General features: G+C 38.7%; 1 protein-coding gene across 11 annotated transcripts in view; it reads left to right on the top strand.

The window, feature by feature from the left end:
- GREB1L (GREB1 like retinoic acid receptor coactivator) overlaps positions 1 to 23,489 on the top strand; it is a 136,930-nt gene that overhangs the window by 89,378 nt on the left and 24,063 nt on the right. For 5 of the 11 annotated variants that reach the window (XM_061448684.1, XM_061448687.1, XM_061448686.1 and 2 more), the window contains 13 exons: positions 161 to 298; positions 3,571 to 3,705; positions 5,398 to 5,535; positions 5,863 to 5,982; positions 7,426 to 7,563; positions 9,282 to 9,467; positions 12,722 to 13,048; positions 13,852 to 13,980; positions 14,546 to 14,680; positions 17,488 to 17,685; positions 19,576 to 19,756; positions 21,051 to 21,243; positions 22,266 to 22,399. In XM_061448684.1, coding sequence (XP_061304668.1) covers positions 161 to 298; positions 3,571 to 3,705; positions 5,398 to 5,535; positions 5,863 to 5,982; positions 7,426 to 7,563; positions 9,282 to 9,467; positions 12,722 to 13,048; positions 13,852 to 13,980; positions 14,546 to 14,680; positions 17,488 to 17,685; positions 19,576 to 19,756; positions 21,051 to 21,243; positions 22,266 to 22,399 — 2,152 coding nt within the window. Of the gene's footprint in view, positions 1 to 160; positions 299 to 1,898; positions 2,486 to 3,570; positions 3,706 to 5,397; positions 5,536 to 5,862; positions 5,983 to 7,425; positions 7,564 to 9,281; positions 9,468 to 12,721; positions 13,049 to 13,851; positions 13,981 to 14,545; positions 14,681 to 17,487; positions 17,686 to 19,575; positions 19,757 to 21,050; positions 21,244 to 22,265; positions 22,400 to 23,489 lie in introns of those variants that run through there. The other 6 variants (XM_061448691.1, XM_061448690.1, XM_061448689.1 and 3 more) reach the window with 3 other exon arrangements.

The raw sequence follows: 23,489 nt of genomic DNA, 5'->3' as shown, positions 1-23,489 counted from the left end.
AGTTGACTAAAATGCAAGAGCCATATTTTCACTGAATGCTGCCATTTGCTGCTGTTTGTTGTACGTGCTGTATGTTTTGCTTTTAACATTTTGTCGCCTTTCACAACCGTGTTGCTGAACTTTCTTTCTGGAAGGCAGGCCTTGTTAATATGTACTGTAGCTGCTTCGTTTGCAGAATGTAGAAGCAGGCAATCATCTGCTGTTAGCCTCTCTGCTAAACCAAATCCTTCGGTGTCACCGTCCACGACCCCAGAGGGTGGATCAGCTAATGGATACAAATCAGGGTTCACTCAGACAGGTAGGAGCTGAAAGTGCTATAAAGATAACCATTGGGGGTGGTAAGTTACCTCAGGTACTGGTGGTTCAGGGATGTTGCAAATAACTGGGTATTTACCTCAAACCAGGTGCAGATTACAGCAGGGAGGATGCCTTTCAAAATTTGCTTTGTGAAAGATTTAGGACAGAAGTGAAGCTGAAGGTTAGCTTAGTCCTCATAGGAGTAGTTGATTAAAAAGTGTTAAAGGATCTTTTGATTAATTCATTTGATTCTGTTCTTCCCTGTGTTGGTTTCATTTATTTTGTGGATCTCAAAAATCTTGAATTACACATTTCCAGGGAGGTGTTTACTTAGTCTATAGACTAGGCTATTTGTCTCAAAACCAAAAGTAATCTCCTTTTGAGGCTAGAGGGGTAGTTTTGATTTATTTGCTTATTTATTTATTTAAATTTTATTGCACACAAGGGTGTGCTTAGAATAGCAATTCCCCCATACGCATACAGTGGTTTTGTGTTATGTGAGCTAAAATGCATCTTATAACTGTTCTATAAAGCTATTAATGGTATATTTAAACAAGGTGAAACTATAAAAATCAATTATTGGCTGACGAAGCAGCATCTTAATTTCATTTATCTATTTATTGCAAATAACCAAGGTGCTTTTCTTTGAGCTTTTTTTTTTTCTCATTGCTTTATTGCAGCTCCATCTGTGCTGTTACGTGTTTTCGTGTCTGTCTGTGCTACTTCTTGAAAAATTAAAAACAGGAGAAAACTTTCTGTTAGTTCTTGAAGTTGGTTGATTGTTTGTACCAGAACAAATGTTTCTCTAGGGGAGTATGAAATGCAGATACAAAACAGAGATGGTTAAAACACTTCTTCCACTTTCAAAGTATGTTAAAAAGAAATAACAAAAGAAAGCTGAACACATGCATTCTTATGAAATTGTAATCACTGATCAGTATGTTCAGAGACACTTTCCCCAGGTGGTCACCCCTGTTTCTGTTTAGGAAACGATATGCTTTAGACTTCCATTAAAATTAAATGAGTGCTGTTTAAATACATCTGTATTTCATTGCATGATCCCTTGGTTTCCAGATCCTGGCATGAGAACTGTGCAGATGCATGAGAACCTATTTATTTGAAACAAAAAGTGATCCAATATTTACACAGCTTTGTCTTCTATTGTACCTGCCAAGTTAATAGATACACCTTTTATATACTGCTTTTTCCTTATCACTCGCTGTGATTTTCAGTCTACTTGGTGTTTCTTTGTGTCACTGTTTGCACTCTTAGGTCATGGTTGCCAAAACCTTTTCGTCTTCTGCTGTTATCTTCTAGTGAAGATAATGCCACATTTGTATATATGAATCCCCTGTGAACAGGAGAAGGGGGGAGAGCACATTTTTTTTGGTGGTGTGAATTCTGACATGTGCCACCTATGATGGAGTTCTGACTTTTTCTCTCGTAGGCTCTGAACAGCTGTTTGTACTTTGAGTTAACCTCTTGGTTGTTTTATAACAGGACTACTTTTTAGCAAGTCACTTTCTGAAATTATTTTATTGTCAACTCACACCTGTTTTTTCCTTGTAAACTTATGTCAGTGTTTCTGGTTTCTGCCTTTATAAAGTGATTTGGCCTCCAAGTTCTAGAAGATGCCTATAGGTAGGGAGTCATGGGCACACTCAGAGTACTGCACTGAAATGGTAATTTCATGATAGAAATTAGAACACAAAAGAATTCTGAAATGCCACAGTTAATGTTGACAGTATGATGTTGGCCATGACATTGCAGACAGGTGTCAGGTTCACCTTTCATGGTGATGTGTGAAGATACGGTTCTGTTGCAAAGAAGAGGTAACTGGCGATGAAAAATAGCTGAAATCTTGAACAGTATCAAAAATTCAATTTTAGCAGGCACATGAAAGGGAAAACTTCAATTCAGGTGTTAAAAGGGGCGTTAGGCAACTGGACAGTTTGCTTTGAGGAAAGCTTTAGCACTACATATTTGCTGTATCATATTTAACGAGACATCAGTGATTTTCTTCAAAGCCCCTGGCCTGGTGTTCTGTTTTGTTCAGCATTCAGAATAATTCCTGTGAATGCAGACAAGGTTTTCTAGTGGAGCAGCAGCAGTAAAGACTTCTGTGTTCCCCTCTCAGTTACTTTGTCTGGCAAAGCAGACTCTCCTCCCCACTCTCCTTCACCAAATGGTGTGTGGCCTGAGGGTGAATATATTTGGCAGATCAAGTTGGTCTTTGCCTTCTGTTTTCTTTACCCGGCTATTTTAACTAGGACATCTGTAGGTGAACTTAGCCTACTTTGCCTACTTGTTGCAGACTACTTTCTGGACAGACTCTGAGTGAATATTCTTTCACTCCAGTTAAAAGAATTTGGATTTGTCAGTGTATTGTCATTCGAATATTGAATTTGTCTTGAAGTAAATTGCTGCTATTAAATGTTAACGTAGGGGCCTACATGCTGAGAGGTTTGGAACTGTTTCTGACTTACAGTTTTATGCTGGGCAAGAATTATGGTTTGTTCTTCAGTTTATCCAGGTAGAAAATGAGGTTTATATTTTTCAGACTTGGTGAAGTGTTCTAAGGGACTGCTGTTTGTTAATTCATTCCAAGAGTATGGGCTCAGATACTCTTCATTTCTTATCCAGACTTATAAATGGATGTACAGTTCTCATAGCCTTATAGATAGTAGTGTTGTAAGGAGGATAACCTTCTTACAACATTTGATATTTTTTCTGCCTTAAGTCAAGCTCAGCTATGTCTAAACTTCTATAAAAGACTGAGTAGCTTGTTCGCAGGTGATGGAGATTCCACAACCTTCTAAAACAACTTATTCCAGTGCTTATTCCCTATGCTTGCTGGGAGCAAGTCATGTACCTCCTTCTCTTCACTTTCTCATCTGTAACATGGGATAAGTGTTTATTTGCCCATCCTATGGGAGTATTTTGAGGAGCAGTGAGATAGTGCTTTCTACAGTTAAAATATTTTTTTGAGTGTATGGAATGCAAAATATTGTGGAAGAAATCAATCATGGGTTCAGTAGATTATAATATTGTGTAGGAACGCCCAGTTAAATGGTTGTTACGACTCCTAAAAAATACCAATACATAGTGAATTCTTAGGAGCGTAAAAATAATTATTATATGCATTATAAATTATTATATGCATAGATGACTTTAGATGAATGTGTGTGACTGTTTATATAATACAAATTATATACATACGCATGTATATAGATTGTTTTAATGATTACTTACTTAAACAACTTATTTTCTCAGATTCTTCGGTATTCAGTCCAGCAAAATCATCTTCTGCTATTAATTTAAGTGGAACTCAAGACACATCCCGGAACAAGAACATTGTGAAACCTCTGGCTCTGTCAGTACAGCTCGTAGGAAAAGCATTTGCTGCAGGTACAGCTTTGCTTTCCAGGATAGCTCTCAGCTATCCTGGAAATCACTGTCTTAACAGCCAAGAAATAATTGAGTCATCGTTTTGGTGGAAAAAGGAAAGGAAAATGTTCACTAGCATTCTCCAAAACTCTCATCTTCTTGCACAGAAATTTTTCATGTCCATTGCTGTCCTGAAAGTGAGCCTCATCTTGGCTTTCAGATTTGACATTGTGATAAAATGCATGTCATACCCCTTGTTGCACTTCCTAAGATATCTAAGACAGCATGAAAGTCACCTCTTGGTATCACACTGATTCTTGCCTCAGTAACTGGGAGCTGTGTGGTGTTCTGCATTTGTAACAGGTATAGTTCCTCCACATACATTTAAAGGAGTTTTAATATCTGTGCTGTTTTAATTATTCATTTCTCTATTGTGTGTTTCATAACGTAGGATCCTCAGCTGTGGTATCTAAATCCCTCACTGGTTCTCTGTTGTGATATTCTGATTATTACTTTAGCTGGTTATTCCTTTAAGCAATAAAAAAAAAATTACTACAGGGAAATATGCTTGAATAAGAAAAAATATAAATTTAATTTGGTTTATATATGCACATGAGCATTAAATTTTATAATGATGTATTATGTCTGCTATTTTATACAATCTGTATTGTTGTTGTACATAATATTATGCTGTACCTAATGAATCAGTAACGGTTCTTTATGTAAAATACCCTTTTCCCTCCATACTTGTGTAAGAGAACTTATCTTGCAGTGAAATTACTTCCGACCATTTCAGCCACTTCTGTAACTGACCCATATTGACCATCTCTGTCCATATCAAATCACTGACTGAGTAAAAATGGGGAACATCAATGGGCAAGTGATGTTATTCATGTTTTGCTAGTTGGCAACCCGAGGCTCTGATGCCTGTATTTATTTGGATGACTGTGGCTGGAGAGTTTCACGTTGCATTGCTTTAAGCCAAATACCCACATTTCAAATGCTTTCTGTTGCAGCTTACATCTGCAAATCTCCTGCTGCTGCTCCTGGAATATGTTCCTGGGAGCTAAGTCCGTGTGGAGCTGGCAGATAACAGCAAGGAGCTGTAGTCCCCACTGGGCTCCATGTGTTCTCTATGCAGTTTGTGCCATTGTTTTTTTTCTTCTGGAAGAATTAGGCTCTGAAAAAGCATAAGGAGCTCAGGAGTGTGAGAATAACAGCTGGCGATCCTCCACTGTTGTAGTTTCATTTTGTTATAATGGTTCTGCCAGGGTGTCAGGCTTGCTGTGTACAGTACACGGACAACTGGGGGAAAAATACAGATGCACCGAAGTGGCTTAGAAATCTTTACAAACTGAATTAACGATGCACTTTTTTTTTTAGTTTTCAGGATCTAAAAAGCCATGTCACAAACTACACAATCATTCTGTGTGTGTGTAGTTTTCTAGTTTATCTTGGTGGGCTTTCTTTGGGTATTATTCTTCTGCCTATCCGCCCCACCCTGAAATCCGGAGACCTCATTTCAAGGTTAGGATTTTGCAGCCTATGCCCAAATTATTCTCTGCCAAGTACACTTCATGCTTTCCATGGAGTATGTTTCTTTCGGTCACGCATCTTGCCCTGTTCTTTTGTGTATCCATGTGGCTGTATTATTTTGTTTGTTTGTTTTCAAGATTGTCTCAAGCCACACACTCTGTATTTTATTATACTCAGCTCCTCTTTCACTGCGTGCCACTGATGTTGCTAATGGAAACGCTAATGGAGGAAGAAATAGCGTATTGAGTTCTACAGTCTCTCGGCCAATGCCTCACTCAACGTCTCCCAGTCCTGGCTGTGCAGCTGGAGACCAAGGTAAAGAAAATTTCTCTGTTCTTTTATTTTAAGCAGCGCTGGCTGTTGAGCCTGAAATTGGTGATTTTGTTCTTCTTCCCATTATAGCTGTTTCTGCAATTTGGTCTTTACAGATTCATTTGGTTTTTGACAAGGCCATTAATGATACTTTTGTACTTTTCAACACAGGTAACAACATTTTTCACATCGTAGTCTGGTTTCATGTGAATTTAGGTGTAGACCTCTGGTGCTCTGGGACATGTTACCAGCTCAACACCAGCATGAAATGGAAATGTGGGCTGAATTGGGTGAATGGGATTTAGAATTAGTTTTCGTTTTCCTTCTCAGCATCCATGTCAAGTTCTGGACCACCAAAGAAACGTCACCGGGGATGGTCTCCTGGGTCCCCAGTCCCTCCTCCTGGTTTGGCAGTACCTGTTCCTACAATTCGGCCTGCAGCAAGAACAGGTAAAACTTGATTAATACAGAGATGTTGTTTCTAGAAAACTGCCTTCAGCTGAACTGGTAGCCCTGTGCTGCTTCTCTTGTGTTGCACAAAAAACATGACTAAGCTTGTTGAAGTAGTTAAGGACAGCATGGAAAGTTTTTCAGATGCCCCAGAAAAGCACACATTGCCTTGTGCGTGTTGCCATAATCTTAAAATGGGACACAGGGAAAGTGAAACTATGTGAGGAGACTTTGTGAGACAAGATGTCTTTTGTGCATGGAAAAGCTGTAGGAGGATTATGTAGCATCATATGAAATAGGATTAATTACAAGTATGTGTGAATGCTCATCAATATCCATGTAGATACCTCTTTATATGTAACTATTAATAAAACTGCTCACTATTTGAGCACTTTTCAGTTGAGGGATTTAGCATACTTTGTAAAGGGGAATATACAACTACTTATTCCTGTCTCTATAGAGGGAGAGAATAAACATACAAAGAAGAGGAAAAACCCCCATTTGTCAACATGCACAGAGTATTTTTAACTCTGCTTTTAAAGGTTTGGTTTTGAGATATTTGGCAACTAATTTTGAGAGATATTTATCATAAGAAGAAGGATTACATGGTAGTGCAGGCCTGCCTATTTGGTCACCTCAAGTCAGTCGTATCTTTTGGGGATTTCTAGCTTCACAGATTTGCTGAAGATGTGAGATATCAGGCAATCTCCCCCTTTTTCTTGAGTTTGTCTCCACCAATCTACTACCTCTGCTGTGTACTCCATTTCGTATGGCTTTCATCATATTTTTTCTGGTGGATAAACAATTTTCACTCCTAAAACACGTGCACACATTCATGCTGCCTTCGATACTTTTCTGTTATGGCACTGTTTGAAAAATCTGTTGCAAACACCAAGTGAAGCCTGAGAAACTTCTGAAGCAGACCTCATGCTGAAACCTAATTTCAGAGTTCTTGCACTTTATTTCTTTTAACTTGTAAAAGCTCTTTCTCTTTCATGAGTAAAGCCTAATTTTTATCCTTGTGGCAACTGGACAGCTTTGAGATTTTGGCTTGTGTTTGTTTTTTTCATGTACGTATATTCTAGATCAGAAGTCAGAGCAGTCTTCCTTTGTATTGAGAGTCAGTACTGAGAGGTAGCCTCTGTCTTAGAGGTGGCCTTTTGGCTTAGTACTTGGGTTTGTTTAAAGATGCATATTCAAACCTGTGTTCTCCTCTCTCATTCCCACCAACAATACAGTAGCCAGAAGAAGTTTTATTTTAGGGGTGGGACTACAGGACGATATAGGCTCTTAATTGGAATTACTTCAAACTATAGCAGGAAATGCAGAGACCTTTGAATTTTATTACAGTTAGCGATCTGCAGTAATTTTTTCTTTATTTGTTCATGCGGCCAAATCACAGTATGAGCCTTTTAGTAATGGAAGCTTCTCTTTATTTTATAGAGCCTCTTTTGTCAGCCCCAGTTCCTCAATCCATGTTAACTGGAATTTTACAGCCTCAACCCATCCCAGCAGGGGAGACTGTAATAGTTCCTGAAAACCTGCTGAATAACTCGGGAGTCAGACCAGTGATTCTGATAGGTAAGTCTTACACTGGGGAATCAAATACTGCATTTTGCACAAATATGTGCTCCCGTAGGAGAAAACGTTTTTTGTTGGTCCTGGCTTCCGGTACAATAGAAAGTCGGTTTGTCAGGGATAGTTTAGGTGCTCAATATGTAAAATTGGAAGTCAGGCAATCCCTGGAGAGCCTGATGTGCAAACAGGTCACGATTAGGTCAGATCTGTACAAAACCTCTGGCCAAATTGAAGTTTTGCACAAATGAGGTTTTTGTAAAATCCAAAAATAAAAATATTACCATGTGATGAAAACAGCTTTCCAGTGTAAACAACTCACAAAACAAGCCAATATTTCCTGCAGCATTCATAGTCCAAATACTGAAGCCCAGGGATTCTGCATGAGAACCAGAAAACTGATTCAGATTGACTAATCAGAAGCAAATCATGCTAACTCTGTCTTTTTTATAATTCATACTTCTTGTAAGCAAGTGAGATAACAGATCAGGCTTTTAAAATCCTGTATAAAGTACATTATTAACCCTTCGAAAGACATTGCTTTTACTTCGAAAGTACAACTCGTAATGTGAATATCCCTTTTAACCTGAGCTATTTGGGCATGCTGTATAACAAAAGACTGGTCAGGTAGTACTGCCAAAATCTCTCCTCAGTTCAGCATAGTACAGATGCTTGTATAAAGAAGCTTCAGAGTTAACGGAACATGCCTGTCAATATAATCCATGAAATAATTTATTATTCCTGAAGAAATGGAGATGTTCTCCAAGTCCTCACTTGCACAGACAATCCTTACACACATTATTTCCAGACAATTAACAGTGCCTTCTACTCTATATAAGTAAATCCATCAAGGATAGGGTTACACTTCTGGTTTGTTTTGCTTCGTGTTGTTTTCTAGAAGCCTATTCTAAAGCTCTAGCATGCTGCTCTAACAGTTTTCAGAGAAACACTTCTTTAATAAAGATGAGAGTGCCTACAGTCATCAGCTTAAGTGCAAATTGAATGCAGCCCTTAGGCTCTTGGAGAGTTGCCAGTAAGTCCTCATTTAGGCTGAATGTTAGTGGCCCCACGATACAGCATCCTATTAATAGTACAGAACCAGATGGACCCAAATGGACGGGTTTGGCAAACTCTTGTTTCCTTTTTAAAACAAAAACATTCTCAAGGAAGAGTTAGCCTGTGCTCCTGTGCTTTACCTTCCAGAACAGTAAGTTTAGTTGTTGATATTTATTTACCTGTTTATGGAAACAAAATGGAAACATGGCAAAAAAAGATGAAATCAATCCCAGCAATACCACAGTGGCTGAATCAATGCTAATGTGACTTCTGCTGCTTTTATAATGTTAAGATCAATGTACTTTTGCTTCCATTGATTTTTCTTTTTTTGTACACTATATTATGGAGAATCTGTATTTAAAGGTCAGAGTAAAACCTAAGTAGATAATATTCTCATCAGTATTTGGATAACAATAATTATTATCTGACTTGTATCCAGTTATTGTTAGCTTTTGCAAATCTATGTGATCACTTGTAAAACACAGCAAAGGATCACTGTCCTATCTCATTTATTTTGTAGGCAATTATAATGCCAAGTACAGTCACTGATGCAGTATATTTTGTAAGATAACATTAAGGAAGAGTTTGGAAATGTGTACATTGTGCAAGACTTTGTGTAGTGGCGTACTTTGTGAATTTCTGAGGGTTTTTTGTTTCCTTTATCAAAGGTTATGGCACTTTACCTTATTTCTATGGAAATGTTGGTGATATTGTTGTAAGTCCCTTGCTGGTGAATTGCTACAAGATTCCACAGCTGGAAAACAAGGATTTGGATCTCTTGGGTTTGACCAGCAGTCAACTGCTAAGTGTGGAGAATATGATACTTTTAACTATTCAGTATCTTGTCCAACTAGGTAAACAATTTTTTATAATCACTCGTTTTTATTTGTGACTCTCCTTTTTTCTCCCCACCCTCCTTATGTCAGTTTCAGAATCACTTTTCCGGCTACTTTTGTAACAGAAGAAGAGGTAAGTGGCTCCATCTAGTGTGTGTGACTTTGCTGCTTTGCTCATCAGACTGAAGTGAAGTGAATTTAAAGGCCGATGCTGCTTCTGCTCTCCATATGGGGATTGACCAGGTCACCTTTGTGAAATGGATTTGCAATGCAGATAACACATTTGCTTAGAGTATCAAACCATCCGTTATCACAACTCTTTCTAAGGACCCTCGGTCCATTTTATTCAGTTTTGTGACAAATGCTGGCAGATGTGTGATGTTGTAATTGTTTTGGTGACAGCACCGTTTACATGAAAACCACATTTGTTACTCATACTAAGACAAGTAATTCAGTGAATATCTCATTCTTGTAAGTGTTTTTGAAATGGACTTTTTGCAAGTTTGAGAGCAAACCAGCAAACCACATTTAGTTTTTCTTACTGCAGGCCCAGAAGTTTTCTGTACCTTAGAGTAAAAAGCAGCAGTGTTGACAGTAAGGTTTTAGAAGTTCAAGAATAATGCAGGGTAGTGTGGGGAAACTTCTCACAGCAGTTTTAGTCTTAACTTCTGTATTTGAAAGAATGCTACTTATCACAGAGGAATGTGAAATGTCTTCTGTGGAGAGCACACTGCTTTTCCTGTACGAGGTTACCACCAGGACACCTGTGATACATAGTGATGTGAAATGTGCAAATCAAAAGAAGCACATCTGATGATAACCCTATAATTTGGGGAGCAAATTTGCTCTGTACAGGTTTCACCCATGGGTTCTTATGCTTTGTTCTTCTCCCTTGATGCTGTACTGTAGCAGAGAGGAAAGAGATCTTCCTGTGTTGTAATACTCGGTGACCTGTTTGCTTTATTTATCATTCTGTGCCTCAAGAGTCCATTGGATGCTATGTTAGAACTGACAGAGGGTTTCTTTTTTTTTTACAGGTTAAATGGTTTTCTGTTGCCTTTCTCTCAGTGGGCTTAAATTTGTTATTTTTGAGGTTTTAATCTTCATTGGAAAGTTTATAGAATCTGCATGTTAAAACCAGCTACTTCACACAGTTCTGGGCTGATAGAGAAAGCTTACAAACTTCCTCCAGAGAAACATGTAGCGAGCTGATGCAGTATTTCCAATTAAAAACAGACTATTTATTGAAACTTACTGTGTCAGTGAACCACACTCAATGAGCAAATCCAGCCTGAGATGGATGCATCAAGTCTATGCTTGCTGCAAACTAAAGGAGGCTTCATGCAAAGTTGCTGGTACTGACCTGTGTCTAGTGAGCACTGCGCCTTCAGCCTAAAGCAGATCCCTTACGAGCAGGTGTTTAATTTGGCTTTTGTTCTTATCTCTGTAAAGCTGAATAGTTTTCCAATTGGCCTTATGTGGAGATGGGCGCCAGCCCTGTCAGATGAAAGAGCCTGAGGAGGAGAAAAATAAAAACATTCTAAAAACATTCTGCGGATCATGGGGATCAAAACGTTGCTGGGTTGAATATTGCTACAAATTTAAAACTCTTGGAACTGTGACAGTTACACTGAACTGTAGCCTTTATCCCATTTTGTAAAATCAAAGCAAATTAAAGATGGTTGGAGGGCAGCCAGCTTGAAATTTTTGACAAGGAGAAGAGACAAATACATGCATAATTGAACACTTGTGTGAGCCTCTTTTAGTCTTGAGAAAGCAGGGCTAAAAAGGGATCCTTTTTTCCCAGAGTGTATTGCGAAAGAGTAAGATAAAGGCAGAGATAAAAAAAAGCAGACAGAAGAATGCAATAGATACTGATTGATAGAAAACTTTTCTGTTATAAATCATCTGAGTGTAATTCTGTGTGCTCTGATACAGAACTCTTTCCATCTGTGCAATTATTCTCATTTTCTTGGATTCATGATGACGCCTGTAACCTCCCTCAATCAGCAAAACTTGCTTTGATTTCTTTTAGTGTAGAACATCTTTTCTTTATGGTTGATGTGTTGTAGATAAACTTTATTTCTGCAGAAGAAGATTAATCTCTGTCAATAAATGTCTGTATTTTCTGGCTTGAGATCTTCAAAGACCTAGAATGTGTGATGTGTTCTTAGAAAGCAAAATAGATTTCAAAAAAAAAAGAGACCTATAAAGAGAGAATTATGTCCATGCTGCATTAAATGAGACTCTTCAGAACCTTTTGCTTTGCATCAAAAATAAAAACAGCCCCGCATTTACAAGTGTGTACTTGTCGTACCATCCTATGGTAATTGGATGGTGACGCTCTCCATATGTTGCTTCTCAGAAAGGCAAAATGACACAGGAGGTGGTTTTTACAGGTTCTGTGCTATGGGTTGTTTACCCACTCCCTGCCCTGCTTCTCACACAATCTTTCTGTTTCCTTTTCTTCACTGCCCTTTTTGTCTTTGGCCCTGAAAGAAAACATAAAACCAAAACCAATATTTCACATATCTCTGGTATTTAGGCCTCCCCTTTTATTCATAGAAAAGAAAGCTGATGAAGCATGAAGCTGTCTCCTTTGACACTGACATGAGATCTTGGCAATTTAAGCTATGGTTACTTTTTACTCTATATTCATGAATTTTTATCTGTTCCTGAGTATCTTTGACAATGAGACAAATATTACTGAGTGAAATGTTAATTGAAGCTGAGTTGGAGACTGATGCTGAGATAATGCAGCTTCTATTTCTGTTTTCCAATTCGAGTTCACAAGACAGTTTATGAAGTCTGGGGAATGTAGAGCTAAAATTGCATTTACCTCTTTACATTAGAAGTTTGAAGATTTGCTAAGTTAATTGAATTTAACTAAAGGAAAAGAAGACGTTAAACCTGTTTCTTTACAGCCATGCTTACTTTACTGTTATGCATGATAAGAAAAAGCAAAACAAAGGCCACTTAACAGGCTTCACCATACTGCATGGCTGTGATTAGACTGTGAGGATAAGCATTTGGGTTTTCTGCTGTAAGAACATACGGAGGCAACAAAAAAGGGAGATGATAGGAGAAAGAATGTAATATGAACAAGGAAGAATAAGCCATGGGGGTAGATATCCACTCAGTAGCGAGTGGGTTTTGTAAATGTAAAAAATATGGTAAAGGATCTTGTCAGATCAAGACAAACGTGATTATTCCTAGTTCAATAACATTTTGATATGAGATACTGTTATTCTGTTTGTTTGTTTCCAATGTAGGTCCTGACCAGATACCCCTGAGGGAAGAATTTGAGCAGATCATGTTGAAAGCTATGCAGGAGTTCAGTCTGAGAGAGCGATCCTTGCAAATGAGTGCACAGTGTGTCTCTGTGTCACCAGGTCAACTCCCTTGGCTTGCTAGGTTAATTGCTAGTGTGTCCCGGGACCTCGTGCAAGTGGTTGTAACCCAGAATTCACTGGCAGAGGGCATCTCGGAGACCTTGAGGTCTCTCAATGAAATGAAGCATCAGCAAAAGCTACCAGATTATGTAGTTGCTATTTGTACGTCAAAGATACGAGGAAGTGAGTTTTGCGTAGTAGTCCTGGGTGAGTATGTTTGCAGTATGCTTCTAATATCAATGCAATTCTGCTGAATTAATTTTCTTGAGTCGTTATTCCAGCTTTTAAACCCCTTTTGTTCTTTTTACTCTCCTTTGTATGTTGCACTGCGATGTCACGGTTTACTCCATCAAGACTTGGAGTAATGGTGTCCATAAGGATCTAGAAAAATAGCTGTAGGTTAATCATTACTACTCCTTGAGAGGCCTGAGACTTCATGAGGCTGCCTTATAAAATATCTGGAAGCAACCCAGTGACAAAGTAGTTGGTTTGTCTTTCTCTGGTTTGTGTAGCTGCACAATGGCAATATTGGATTGACCGCAGTCTTGTGCAGACCGCTGTAAAACAGAAGATGGTTTTTATCCTTTTTACCATGGTGATTTTCAAGTTCTGTGTTGGTGACTGGCTGTGATGTTTGTGTGCATGAGTGTGACTGGATGAGAGTGAATCTTGACTGGTCATCTTTCATTTGTAGTCAGATAAATTGGTAATGTCAAACTTTTACTTTTTCATATTTGCTCAGAATCCTCTATTCCATCTAAGGTACAAATACTTATTTGGCATTTCATATGTCACCCAAGTGTGCAAAACAAAGGATGTGCTAAACTGATATGACTAATTCTTCTGTTGCTAGCAAAATAGGCTTGAGACTGCTCTCCTAGCCTACTGGGTAAAGGCAGTGGAGATCCCTGACTGAAGATCAGCATGCCCCACACTTCTAGGGTGAAAAGGTTGTGTTGCTAGCACACTGTATTAAAGATTCCTTGTGCATTTTTCCCCCTCTTCTCCAGGTCAGTATCAATCTAGGGCGCTGGCAGAAAGCATGCTTACCACCAGTGAGTTTTTAAAAGAGATCAGTTATGAGCTCATCACAGGGAAAGTCAGTTTCCTGGCATCGCATTTCAAAAATACATCTTTAGGTGAGTGATCCTAAGAAACAGAAGCTCTAGCCAAGGCAATAATTTCTTTAAGGCCAGGTGTGTCTCCTGTTCAGCAGCTAAAGTGCACTCTACCCTCTTCACCTTTTCTTCTCTCCATTCAGTGTGAGTAAAGGACTGCTTGGCTCTTTCACCCATGCAGTGCAAGTTACTCATCCCATGACAGAATATTTTAAACCCTGTTTATACTGCTGAATGTAACGGCAGGGCATGCAGAAGTGCACGAGTCTCTTGTCTGTGCTTCTAGCACAGGTTTTGGAGGTTGTTTTATATTGTATGTTTCTTTGTAATCATCCGATGTCACTGCTAGCTGTAAAGGCACAGAGCTGAAATTATTCAGCTGCGGTTTGGGTTTTTTTGGAATTTATTCCACTGGCAAATCAGTAAATAAAAGAGAAAAATATTCTCCCTCCCTCTCTTCCTTCTGTGTCCAGTCCCCTGTCTCTTTGCAGATTTGGCATCAGCTGCTTGAGAACACGTGTACATGCTTTACATCACTTGTCTGTAACAGCTTCCAGATAATTTGGTGTTGCTAATTCTTACCTAGGTGATGATCTGGACAAGCTGCTGGAGAAAATGCTACAGCAGAGAGGGGAAAGTGTCATTATTCCTTTCAATGGAGATGTTAGCGAGTGTGTGTCATCTCAGGAGGCAATGGCCATGGTTTCTACACAAGAACCAGGTACGTTTTTTTATGTGTAAGATGTGAAATAAGTGAGTAGCTTGTTAAATGTCAAATTGCATGTGCCTCAAGAGTCAGGGCACAGCTGCAGACACTGTGCCAACCTTCAAATATTAATACTGCCAGCTGAATGTGGTAATATAGCAGTCTCTCAGACAGAAAATCTCTGTTGTAACCTTCAGCAACTTTTCCCCCGTTTTGTAATTTCTAAGCTAAAATATGTGCTCTTCTATTACGCATTAGGCTGAGCAGAAATGTTCCTTTGTAATGTCAGCAGTGTGGATTCATCTTGCCCTTATGAACCTAGAAAAGGAATGTAACCTTGTGATTATGGCAGAGGGGAGCTGTGTTCTTGTTCTAATCTCCCCAGGTGTCCTCCTGGTTCTTACCTTTTGATATCGCTCACTTTCCACCTGTAAAATGGTAATAATATGTACTACAGACATGGGTTCTGAGGCTTAAACTTTTAGGGAAAGTGTTTTAAGATTTTGGACTGAAAGTGCTAGTTAAGTGTAATCTATAATTTGCTTATTTGAGATGTGTCTTATTCAGCAAAATTTGATGAGATACTTAGGGACAAAGGATGAATTAGGATTGCCTGTCTAAAAATGCTAATTATAATTTTCCCATTTTGGAATTCTTTCATTATTCAAAGTTGTAACTGTACTTTCCCTTTGGTAATGTAATGGTAAAAGGCACGCTGAGCTGTTGTGAACACTGAGGCTCTTCTAGGTCTAGTATCAAAGCAAATTCAAACCCCGGTAAAGACTGAAAGGTAGATGTGCCCTTGATTCACATTAGTTAGTGAAAATGAATCAGCTCAGTGGTAGATCTGAATGAAAGCAAGGTGGTTGAGAGTTTCCACATGGAATGGGAAATCCAAATAGGAAGTCTGCCAGGAACTTTGTTCTGGCACCCCCAGAAAGACAGCTCTTGAGCTTCCTCACAGGATTAATTTGAAGGGAGAATAATCTTTACATTCTGTTGGATTTTGTTGTTGTTGTTACTGTCTAATGATGTGCAGCAGTGCTTCATTTAAATCTTCATGTTTTCTCAAACTACTGTTCATGGCTGTGCAGTGGTTGAAGCTACTGAGAATCTGAATAAAAAAAAAGGAGAGGTAAGTCTCCTGTTTGAAAGGGACCTCTCTCCCATAGTAGCTTACTGAAATGAACACTGAGGTGGGTTGGAGAAGGAGATAAGAGCATGCACACAAACACGTGTCTATATAAAATTTAGGGGTTTGCCCAAGCACCTTCCAATTTTCATGTAAATTGCAGGACTTTATAAAGTGGTTTATTACTTAAAAAAGCAGCAGTAGTTCTTGTGTATTAAATTTGCAGAGTTTGGGATTTTTTCTTTGTTCTTTTAAAAGAAATTTGCCCTGGGTATTTTTTTATGATAAGTGGTCCATTAATGAGAATTTACTTGGTAGCAGAAAAACTGACAGGAAAAAAAACCCCAAACCCAAACAAGCAAAACCACAAAACCCCCCACATCTGCAATGACATTACTGGGTTTATTTGGTAATCTGCATGCTGGAAATATACAGGAGCTAGTGAAACATAGATTGTTGGACATTGAATTTACCTACTAGAAATACTGATGTATAGGAACAAGCATTTTCTTTGAGGAAACATGAATGCTTTGGTACATGTCTATAGAGAGCAAAGCTCCTGTCCCCCAGTTTTCTGCAGCTAGTGTTGTATTGACATTTATTAAGTACAAAGAAATCTGAGACTAACATTTTGTTAAAGAACAAGAAACCTCCAAAGAAATAAATGCCTCCTCCCCCCTGCCCCAGATAATTGAGATTTACTGCGTAGGTGTATTGCTCATCTTCCCTTCACAGCATATAGAACTATCAGGCAGTATACAGACATCTGGCTATCTCAATCATAGCTTAGAGCAGTGCTCAGTACTTCAGAACAGAGGTGTTGTGAACTCCTAACTAACCTGTTGTCCTGTTGGTCCTTTCGGCAGGAATATTAACGCAGGCTCAGTTTCATCAGATTAATAGGTGTGCTTGTGCTCATCCCATTGTGCCCTGAGCATGGCAGCCTCAGCTCCCACGGCTGGATCTCCCAGCAGTGTGATAGAGGAAAGCTCCTAAAGGAGAACTGCAAGTTTCAGGAGAGCATTAGAGCTCTGTGTCTATATATATGCTTTTTATACATGTACACATGCACATCTTTTTTATGTGTATGTGTGTGTTTATGTATATATATTAGATGTAAGGACGAAGTTCTTTACTGACTGTGAGGCACTGGAACAGGTTGCCCAGAGAAGTTGTGGCTTCCGCATCCCTATCAGTGTTCAAGGCCAGGTTGGATGGGGCTTTGAGCAACCTGGTCTACTGGGAGGTGTGTCTGCCCATGGCAGGGGGGTTGTAACTGGGTGATCTTTACTGTCCTTTCCAACCCAAACCATCCTATGATTCTATGACTCTGTGTATACGTGCATATTACGTATGTGTTGGTTCGTTTGCAGAACCAGAATGCATTTCACTATGTAGGCATTGAGGTTTCCTTGGGTTACACTGTTAAAAATCCTCAAAACGCTTAAGGCATTTAAAAATGGGTCGTGCTGTACTTGTGGCCATCTGATATCACATTTTGATCAAAAAATGAAAGTTGACATTTGTGATCTGGACGCAGCTGTACAGAGTGTAGAGATTTATTCTGATGAGTGATTTTTTTATTCTGACAATAGAGGGTAGGCTGTTTGGAGGATCATGCTTGTTGGGGGGGTGGGAAAATAAACGTTTCTTGTGTTTTGTTTTCTTTTTTCAAACAAACGCACTCTAGATTTGGATGTTGATACCTTCCAAATTTACCAGCCACAGCTTACAGTTGCCAGAAAGCTCTTGTCCCAGGTTTGTGCTATAGCAGACAGTGGCAATCAGAGCCTGGATCTGGGCCACTTCAGCAAAGTAGACTTCATTGTTATAGTTCCCCGTTCAGAGGTCCTGGTGCAGCAGACTCTTCAGCGGATTCGACAATCAGGTAAAAGGGAGGGGAGGGCAAAAGAGACTGTTAAGCACGTGATGTTATTAAGTCATATCTGGTATGAATGAAGAAGTCAGTTCCTCCAATGTGTATTTTGCATGTCCAGTATTAGCTTCATTAGTTGGTATTACTGATAAATTCTAAATACCTTCCTTTCATAAACTGGGCCCAACCTCTACCATGTGTCAAAAGAAATTGCCATAGTCATGCCGGTCTGAGGAAGGTGTGTCCTGGAGAAGTATGCACCTGTCAAAACAGGGAGGGGATGAGCAAATGTGACTGCTCAGATCTTTTATCCCCTGGAGCTGTTAGTGACGTTTGTCCTAAGTCCATATGTTTGTGCATGTGCTCTCGTATGAATTGGCACAGATGTATATGCAGGAAGCTCTCTTATTGGGTAGATAAACGCCTGAGTAATATATGTACATTGGCACACAATAGTTGCCATACTAGTTCTCACGGTGAGCTTTCTTGTCTGGGGTTCTGTGTCTGACCATGGCTGGTACCAAATGCTTCAGAAGGAACAAGAAAGCCTTAGCGTACAGGTTATGGAATATGTCCCCCTTGAGAGTGACCTCTGTTATTCACTCTGTTAGTGACTGATACGTGCCCAGAAAAACATAAGAATTTCTTCGTGAAGAAAATGACTGTCCAATAGAACAAAGGACTGTCTGTGTAAATGTTTGGTCTTTTTTTAGCTCCTGATATCTGGGGGTAATGAAGTCCTCAGGATAATTGTGTATTTAGGATCATTTGTCTTTTTTTTATTAGCTGAACTTTTTTTTTGTCTGCTTTCAGCTTTATCTAATAATACCTTCATTTGCATTTGAAAAACATTAGTATGAGCTTCTGATGTAATGTGTCTGAGTAGTTTTGGGTAGCTGTTGGCTTTTTTTCCTGTCTCTTATTTTCTGCTCTGAACTAAACAGTGCCACACTTTTTGATTGTGCAGATACACCGTGATATTGTTAAATACTGTAATCCGTCTCTCTATTTTTTTCTTCTGCTTTGTGCTATTTTATTAGTTAAATGAAAAGGATAAAATAGAATACATGAAGTACAGGTTGCTTTTTCTTTCTAACATGACTTTATGGGTGGTTTTTGTTCCATTCCATGTTTCTTCAGACATTAAATTTACTTAATTTGTTGCTACACATTAAGCCTGAGGTTTTCTGGTATCTGTTAACAGAGTTTCACATTTGTTTTGCTTTATTTTATTTTTTTTAATGGACGTTTTTTACTTTACTTATTAAAACATATTTTTTAAAATCATCAAGACCCTGGCAAATGCATTGTTGACCCACAGAAATAGCTTGTTGCTGCCTCTTTAAATGGCGTTCAGAGCCATACACATTACATCACGCCTACTTTATGAATGTGACGGCAATCTATCATTGCAAAGACCACTAGAGTACTTGTATTGACACAGACATTGAGTCAGGGCATGAAAAAATTATATGATATTAGCAAGAGTCAACTTTATGTATGTTTATGCTTATTGAAAAGGAAAGGTCAGGATAACTTTTCCTGACTCGAGTAGGATTGATGTATTAGCTAAATGTGAGCAAGTTCGGCCTAGGATCATGGAGCATAGCCAACTGAGTGCTACTCTGGACATTTTTTGTGGAGGTCTGATTTTTCTTCCTTACTTTTTGGTAATGTGAGAAGTCTTTGAAAGGTCTTCAGGCACTTTTTGGAGGAAATCCAGAAGTGAAGAAGCACATTTCTGTCCCCACTGTGAGAGAAAATACATTTAGATAATAATCACTGTATCAGTGATTCGGCTAAGTCCTGATTATTGGCCAACAAGTGTCAACTTGCCATTGACACCTCATCTTTCAATGCACTCAAAGGAAAAGATTTTTGTTGTATTCTTCTTCCTGACAGGTGTCCTTGTGGACTTGGGCCTAGAAGACAATGGAACGGCGTATCAGAGAGCTGAGAAATACGTGGTTCGGCTTGACAGTGAGATTCAAACAAAATTTGAAGTTTTCATGAAACGAGTGAAACAGAATCCCTACACACTGTTTGTGCTGGTTCATGACAATGCTCACGTGGATTTAACAAGGTAGCTGATCAATCTACCAAAGGAAAACCATCCTCTCCCTGTATCTTTCAGTTAGGTTTTTCAAAAGACTACTGCCTTAGACAGCCAGTGCTTTTTCTAAGCCTAAGTAATTTTGTGCCTCAGAATCAGATGTCATGCTTTTTGCTTGCCCGTGTTATTTGTTAACTAATTTTGATTCAGATGAAGATAAATAAGACTAGTTTCAGATTACTGGATCCGTAACAAGTCTCTTTGTAGGGGTATGTGTTATGGTACTAAGTCCAGGAAGAAGTCCAGGAATTTTGCAACTGTCTTTGTTCTTCTTGTCTTTTTTCCCTATTTCCCTCCTTTTTCTCTACTCAAACCCAAATCTCTCCCATGTTCACAAGTCAGTCTTGTTTTAATTCATGTTTTTATCCTTGATGATAGTGTTGTTTGCAATATGAGAAGGCTTACAGACATTTAACTCTTTGCATCATCTGAAAAATGCTCTAGCTACTGCAAGAAAAGGATTTAAAAACCAGTTGTATTGAATTTGGCTGGTGTTAGGTCTAAACACAACTATACATATGTGCAGAAACACCGAATCACAACTTTACTGTGGAAGAAGAAAGAAATAAGTAAAGCTAATTACTCTGCTCTTGTTCTATGAGTAAACTGAGGACAATAATCTTAATGTGATTTAAACATGGTATGTAGGGTTATGGGATTCATTTGAACATCAGAAATAAAATACTTCCCGTGAAGAACAGCTGAAAGTAGATAAAAACAACATTCTTTCTACGTTATCCTACCCATCATATTTTTGTTACTGTCTTTGCTGTACTCTGGAATTCCTGAATATATCCTGGAGGTGAAAGTAATTCCGGGAGCTGGAAATCCGGACATTAGGAGACTTTCAGGTTCCTCAATCTTTTCAAAATTTGTTGTTTCAGGCTGGCAAATCCACTGGATTTCTTAAGAATGTTACTGTATCCTATCCCCATAGCTCATGGAACAGTGCTTCTCAGTGAGATGTGTTTCATCAGCTTTGGCTCATTTTTGGGTCTCTCATCTGATGCTCATTTAAATTGGCACACTAATTCATCTTCTCACTGTCAGCAGATTTTGTCCTTTGTTTATATTTTTCCCTGTTGCCTGAGTCTACCCAGAGAGAACACCCAAATGGTTTTGAAATCCTTCACCCTTCCAAAGAGATTTTTGAGCTGTGATCCTCAGTGTCATGGTTATTTTGGAGATTTTTCTGCAGGAAGAAAACAATCCATTGAATCTCAGGATGTCAGTAAGGCAATTCTTTGCATTCTTATTTCTGCAGTGCCATTTCAAGTTCCCTGTCACATGGTGAGCCTAGTCATGGTCTGGCTGATAGAGTTATTAATTGCAGGGAGGTCCTTGAAGCATTCAACCTCCTTGTTCTTCAGGTCAGCTCTTTTCCTTATGCCTTGCAAACACAGCAGTCCAGGATCAGCTCTAGCAATGAGGTACATTGGATACAATTTGACAGTGGGGTAAGTTTTTAATTGCTGATTTTAACTCTGAATTTTAGTGTGGACTCCACATGTAACAGAGTCTAGCAAATGTGTATGTTCAGATGGAGTTCTTTCTCTGCTGGAGTTTGTTCTCTCAGGCTTCAGATACACAGCCTTGGGATGCTGCTTTACATTTAGGCCCAAGAGCTACACATTTTTCTTTATCCAGCAATGTAATCTGAGAAACTACTTTCTATCCTCTGGTCAGACAAAGCAAACAGAATAGTAGAAATGATGGAGTGAATGTGTGTTCAAAGTTTGCTTTTTGGTTGATTGTTAGTATAAGCCATTCTGGTGGTCTTCTGTAAAATGGTCTAGACATTTTTTGTTTCCCAAAAGTAAAAAATCAACAACTTTCAGTCTTCTGATTAAAAAAATAACCCACAAAAAAGGAGAGACTGTATGTAATTTATTGCATTCCTTGTGATTACTGGTGATGTAAATACACCAGAGATGTGCTGTGCTTCCAGCAAAGGCCTCATGAAATTTGAGGCAGCAAATGTTCTGCCTTTCTGATTGCTGTCTGCAGATTTACAATCAAGCAAACAAATGACTAGTTTCTGATTGCCATTAGAAATGGATAGAATCTGGCAATCAAGAAAAAGTTTGGAATGAATAATCCTTCGTTTTCAGGTTCTGCTTTAAATAGAAATAACAGGTGTCAGTAGATACAAAGCCAGAGATGGGGAATCATAAAACAGTGAGCAGGATTCTAGAAACCCAATGCAATTACAGGTAGGAGATATATTTAAGGATTTGCAAGGACCTCCGCCTGTCTGTCTTGGCTGTAGACAAATAATAAATCCAGTAAAAAATAATTAAACCAATTTACATTTTCTTGTATTCTTTGAAACAAATAGCATCACTGAGGGAGAATGGATGAAAAGAAAGGATACTTTGCTTCGGAAAATACTTTCCAATAATTATTTTAAATTACAAAACAAATTAAAAGTGGTTCCAATTTTCCTTATGTTTTTGCTATCTATCTCTGTATGGAACAGGATGATGCAGCAAATGAAGACAAGTTGTACTTTGGTTTAAATGAATACAGCAAATCCCTCCAATGGGGAGTCACAAGTCCCCTTTTGAGATGCGATGAAACCTTTGAAAAAATGGTCAACACGCTTTTAGAAAGGTAAATAATTAACATGGGAGCTTGGAATTCTGCTTAATTGGGATCTTAAGGATACAGATATATTTATTAGCCCCATTACAGGGAGGGATGACGACATGATGACCTTTGATGCTGATTTTGGAATCTGTGAATCTGTACAGTTTTATTGTTGTGACGAACCTAGTGCTGTTGAAGAAGGATATCTGTCATTTGTATAAAGAAGAGAATAGGCCCATTCAGCAGCAGTGCAGGCTCAGCTGTGCTGCTTTCCTCTTTTGGCTCACCCACCACTAAGCTGAGAAGGTATCAAAGGTTTCATACCTCACCCCTCCTGTTGCCTTTCTTGTTGAGATTGCCAACAGAACTGTCAGTAGTGGCTCAAGTAAGGGATACTGGTTCAAACACATCATTTTCGTTATTTCATTAGCTGGTTATGGTTTTGGTTCCTGCAGCTCAGAGTCTGTTATTATCCTGTAGCTGCCTGAACAAGCTACTGTCACAGCAGCTATCCAAGATATAATTAAATGTGCACGTTACAGGAATTAGGACAATACTTCATTTCCATCAATGTGGAGTTAAGTCTATCCTGTGTATCAGCAGGACAAGATTCCTTGTAACAGTTCAAGCTGTAGTTCCCGTGTTTCATATTTACTAGAACACAGATTGTTCTGTCTTCAGTACTGTTTCTCCTATTTTATTTAGGTCAATATAGTAATTTGGTGTTAGGAAGAAAGGTTTCATTTGTTTTAGTAACAAAAGTGCAAGGGGATACTTTTATGGGAGAAAGAATAGAAACTGTTTTAAAAATCTGCTGATTTAATGACTGGCTTATGGTATACAGAGCGAGCTACAGAACCTACTGCTTAAAGACAGACAGAAAACTTTACTCAGATGGATCCCATGTTGTCTATTAAATTGCTCAAGAAAGAGACCAGAGAAATTTGGAACTTTAGTTGTTTCAGTCATTTGGACGTATGTGGCACAAGACTAGCAACCAAGACGTAATAGCATAGGGCTTTTTCTGTATTATGGTGGTGAGTGAGCTCATGGGGAATGTCTAGAAATAGCTTTTAATTTTTTTTCTTAGCGATTTATTTTTTAAGTTCATATC

This window comes from Pezoporus flaviventris, unplaced genomic scaffold (genome assembly GCF_033815535.1).
Source record: "Pezoporus flaviventris isolate CSIRO_AGI_PZ_B2104156 unplaced genomic scaffold, CSIRO_AGI_Pfla_v1 ptg000007l, whole genome shotgun sequence".
Lineage (NCBI taxonomy): Eukaryota > Metazoa > Chordata > Aves > Psittaciformes > Psittacidae > Pezoporus > Pezoporus flaviventris.
The sequence above is the reverse complement of the archived record's forward strand: the minus strand, read 5'-3'. Positions and strand labels throughout refer to the sequence as shown.